The following is a 4,589-nucleotide window of genomic DNA, read 5'->3' on the forward strand; positions in this document are numbered from 1 at the left end:
GAAAGAAAGCGAGGCTTCGTTTTTCATTAATCACATGCTTCTATGAAAACAATATGCACATTTCGGGACAAAGACGCTCAGAGATAACTTAAATTTAAAGAAAAAAAAATCACAAAGCATCTGTCTACACAAGCACATCAGAGTGCTCAGTAACATGCATCAGATTTTCTAAGTGAAAAAAGTTTATAATTTTTTTTTAACTGTTTTATGTGTTGCATCTTTAACTAGAACTAACAAATGTGCAAGTGACTGAATGTACCCAAACAAAAGTCTTCATCAATATGGTATATTTTATTATTCAAGAAAAAAGTCAACAAATAAATTGCATTTGTATGTTTTATTAACCCTAACAATTTCAATTTCAATTGATATAAACAAGGTCTTTGGCTGGATTTGAACCTGCATGTTGGTGAGTACCGACAACAGGAAACAGTGTAATATAAATGCATGATTATCCAGCATATATAAACTTGTATCACCAAGCAAACATTAGGAAAGAAGTCTCTCTGTAAGTCATTTCCCTATTTCTCTCTCTCTCTCTCTCTCTTTCCTTTGTCCCCCTTTTCTTTCCTTCTTCCACCTCTTTAATGGACTATTTTTGGCCAGCTTATGCTCTGTGAGTAATTGCAGTGGCTCATTTTCCCAAGGATTTTTTTCTCCATTCTGTCACCTGATGGAGTTCGGGTTCCTTGCCACTGTCGCCTCTTTATTGGAAACATTTAATATACAATAATAATAATGATCTGACTGTACTGACGCTGTTGTATGAGAACAGAGCTGAGCTGGATGATGATATTTTTGCAGAACTGCTGTATAGATTAAATGAACTAATTTAATAATTGATGATCTTTACAATGGAATTGAATCAATACAAAACTGACTTCAGCTGAACAGCCGAAATGCATCATGTTCCTGTTATCACTGTAAAGCTGCTTTGAAACAGTCTGTATTGTATAAAGCACTAAATAAATAAAGCTGACCTGAGGGTCATTTTATAAACGTTCATTGGAACTATAAATATATTGCATGCAAAAGGACTCTTATTTTGAAAGAGCAACAGACTGACTTCATTTTTGAGGAAGTGCCCCATCTGCATCACACAGTTCAATGACAGGAGATCACCGGGAACTGCACGTGCCTGTGTTCCTGCTAGGTATTTTTATAATAGCTCAATAATAGCACAGATATTTACATGTGAGATACTTGTTTTCCTTTTGACTATATAAATATTTATTTATTTATTTAAAAAATGAATGAAACTATGAGGCGAGGAGGTTGCACACGCACTCTTGCATTAACTGTGTGCTTTGCAGCCATTGGTGGCACTTTTCAGTATGGCTACAATATTTCAATCATTAATGCACCCACATCTTATGTGCAGAAGTTCATTAATGAGACCTGTATGAAGAGATGGGGAACAGTTCTTGAGCCTAGTCAGGTGACACTGATATGGACCTTTATTGTTTCCACTTACTCACTCGGTGGACTTTTGGGATCCCTTCTTGCTGGCCCAATGTCTATTAAGTTTGGACGGAAGGGTGCCCTGCTGCTGAACAATGTCTTCCTTTTTCTGAGCGCAGTCCTGGCTCTGAGCAGTCGCTCAGCTGCTTCCTTTGAGATGATCATCCTTGCACGTCTGTTTGTGGGGGTCAATGCTGGTGTTAGTATGAACGTCCAGCCCATGTACTTTGGAGAGAGTGCACCGAAAAACATGAGAGGTGCTGTTGCCTTTTCTTCTGCTGTTTTCACTGCTCTAGGGATCCTGATGGGCCAGATAACGGGTCTGACTGAAGTTTTAGGGAGTGAGTCTCTCTGGCCGTATCTACTGGCAAGCAGTGCTCTCCCCGGACTAGTGCAGCTGATCACCTTGCCCTGGTTTCCAGAGAGCCCGCGTTACTTGCTCATCGACCGAGGGGACAGAGAAGCATGCAGTCAGGCCCTGAAACGCCTCAGAGCGTGCAGCGTTTTTACTGATGAGATGGAAGAGATTCTCCAGGAGCGGGCAGAAGCAGGTGAAGCCCATGCCAAGACACTGTGGGAACTTCTCAGAGACCGAAGTCTTCGCAGGCAGCTCTACACTGTAATGGCTGCCAGCAGTGCCATGATGTTGTGTGGAAATGATTCCATTTACTTCTATGCATCCTATATCTTTCAGGAAGCTGGTATTCCAACAGACAAGATTCAGTATGTCACAATCGGGACAGGTGCCTGCGAGTTCACTTCCGCTTTGGCCTGTAATCTGCTGATTGAGCGCGTTGGCCGCAGGTTACTTCTCGCTGGTGGGTATCTGCTCATGGCTTGCTGGGCGGTGGTCTTCACTGTTGCTCTTTCACTGGAGGGCAAAGTGGATGGCATACCCTACCTGAGTATGACCTGCGTGTTTGCCTACATCTTGAGTTTTGGCATGGGTCCCGCAGGAGTCACCGGGATCCTTCCTGCTGAGCTCTTTGACCAACTGGCACGTCCCGCAGCTTACATGGTTGCCGGTTCCATGATGTGGCTTAACCTCTTCTTAGTAGGAATGGCATTTCCATTCATAGTTAATGGCCTGGGACAGTTCTGCTTCATCCCCTTCTGCGGTGTTTGTGTGACTGCGTGTCTTTTTATCAGTTTCACTTTACCTGAAACCAAAGGGAGGACACCAGCAGAGATCAACGAGGAGTGGAATAAGAAAGGCACAGCTAATGGAAATCCTAAATATAGTCAACAATCTCAAAGTCTGACTGATCCATCAGAATGCATAGAGATTGAGAAGATCTGAGAGAAATCTGGCTGATTGTGTTGCTACTGTATATTCTGCTTTTATTTTTATCAGTTTGACTCTGTAATTGTTTTCCAACTTGTTTATATTTTGACACTCATATTAATTTATTCATAATTTGTTCAAAATAAATAAATGGCAAAAGTTTTTCAAAACTATATGAAAAATACAAATTGATCTATAATTATTGTTTCTTCTGTTTTTACATCAAGGTAATGTCATTGTCCCTAACTCTTTCTTAATGTTTTTTTACTTTCTGACAAAAAAAAAAAAAAAAAAAAAAAAAAATTGCACTTTACCTTATTTAATCAACCAGGGTAACAAAGTTAGATTTTATATTATTTTAACCATTATTACTTATTCTATCAGTCTTTCCCCTTCCTCCTTCCTATTTGACTGTTTAAATTCAGCTAGGAAATATAATATGTGTTATAAAACAATTGTTATTTAAAAAAGGTGCATGTTGGAAATTTATGTAGAACTGCTGTTTGAATCTCCTTATCAGAGATTTTTTTTATACTATTTCCCAGAATACTTGAATCTTCATGCCTGCAAAAGTGAAAAGCAATTTGCACTTATGTATTTTACCTCATTCAGTGTTTCACAGTGTGATGTTGTACATTATTTATAAAAGAGTTACTTATTTTGAAAGCAACACCCAAAGAGCAGTTCATCATATTGCTCTGCTGTCTTGTATTTGTCAGAGATTTGTCTAAGAGCCTGCAAGTTATTTGATTGCTGTACCAGCAGATGGCACTATATCACCATCATTGTTTTCTTCTGTCTGCATTGTTTGTCTTCTCAGTTAACCAAAACAAGATTATTTACAGCATGTTATTGCATTTAGGTAAGGGATGTAAAGGAAGACAATCAGTATCAACACTAAATAACCTTCATGTGTGCCTTAGAGTTTCACATATTTGCTGCCTACTAATCTGCCTATATAACCTCCAAAGTACTAACATATATTAAACAAAATGAAATGGAATATTCTATTCAAATGTATTGAATTGTATGATGATTAAACATTTGTCCTAATTCTTATAATTTGGTATGTAAGAACTTTCTGTTAATCTGTCAAAATGCTGTTTTTGTATATTCTACTCAGTTTTAGTAAGTAAAAAAGTTGCTTGATGAAAGAGTCTCACTGATCCTTTCATTGAAAGAGTCTCACTATTCCTTTGATTGAAATGATTAAGCTAGACATTTTTTGCATATGGCAAGGCAATTTTATTTGTATAGCACATTTCATACACAATGGTAATTCAAAGTGCTTTACATAAAGAAGAAGAATAAGAATAGAACATAAGGAATGGAAATAACAGTAAAAACAGAGAATTTTGCTATCTGGATGGATGAGCAAGGAAGTCTTAGGGAGGTTTTTTTGTTGTTGTTGTTGTTGTTGTCCGTCAGAGTGGATCTAAACGGATCTATCCATCAGAGCAGATCTGAATGGATCTTCCTCACACAACAGGACTGCTTTTTTTTTTTTTTTGGTTAAGGCACTTCAAACTGATGAACAAAGTTTCAATCTCCCCTTTTGCCAAGACACCTCAAACTGCGCCACACAGCCCTTTTGAAGCTGGTTCCAGCTGCGGCTGGCGTAACAGCTAAAAGCAGACTCTCCTTACTTTAAGTGAACTCTTGGTATTTCTAAATGACTGAGTGATCTGTTAGGTTTATATTCTATGAGCATATCTGCCATGTATTGAGTGATTTATAAACAAGTAACAGTACTTTAAAATCAATTATAAATGCAACTGGAAGCCAGTGCAAGGACCTGAGGACTGGTGTGATGTGTTCATGTTTTCTGGTTCTGCTCAGAATC

The 4,589-nt window shown here is 38.3% G+C and overlaps 1 protein-coding gene across 1 annotated transcript; it reads left to right on the plus strand.

Annotated features, from left to right (window-relative positions):
* Nucleotides 1-259: 259 nt before the first annotated feature.
* LOC125255902 (solute carrier family 2, facilitated glucose transporter member 11) lies at nt 260-3,805 on the plus strand. The gene has a single exon (XM_048171433.1). It carries the CDS (start codon nt 1,250-1,252, stop codon nt 2,759-2,761), a length of 1,512 nt encoding a protein of 503 aa, XP_048027390.1. The 5' UTR covers nt 260-1,249; the 3' UTR covers nt 2,762-3,805.
* The last annotated feature ends 784 nt before the right edge of the window (nt 3,806-4,589 follow it).

This window comes from Megalobrama amblycephala, linkage group LG20, assembly GCF_018812025.1.
Source record: "Megalobrama amblycephala isolate DHTTF-2021 linkage group LG20, ASM1881202v1, whole genome shotgun sequence".
Classification (NCBI taxonomy): domain Eukaryota; kingdom Metazoa; phylum Chordata; class Actinopteri; order Cypriniformes; family Xenocyprididae; genus Megalobrama; species Megalobrama amblycephala.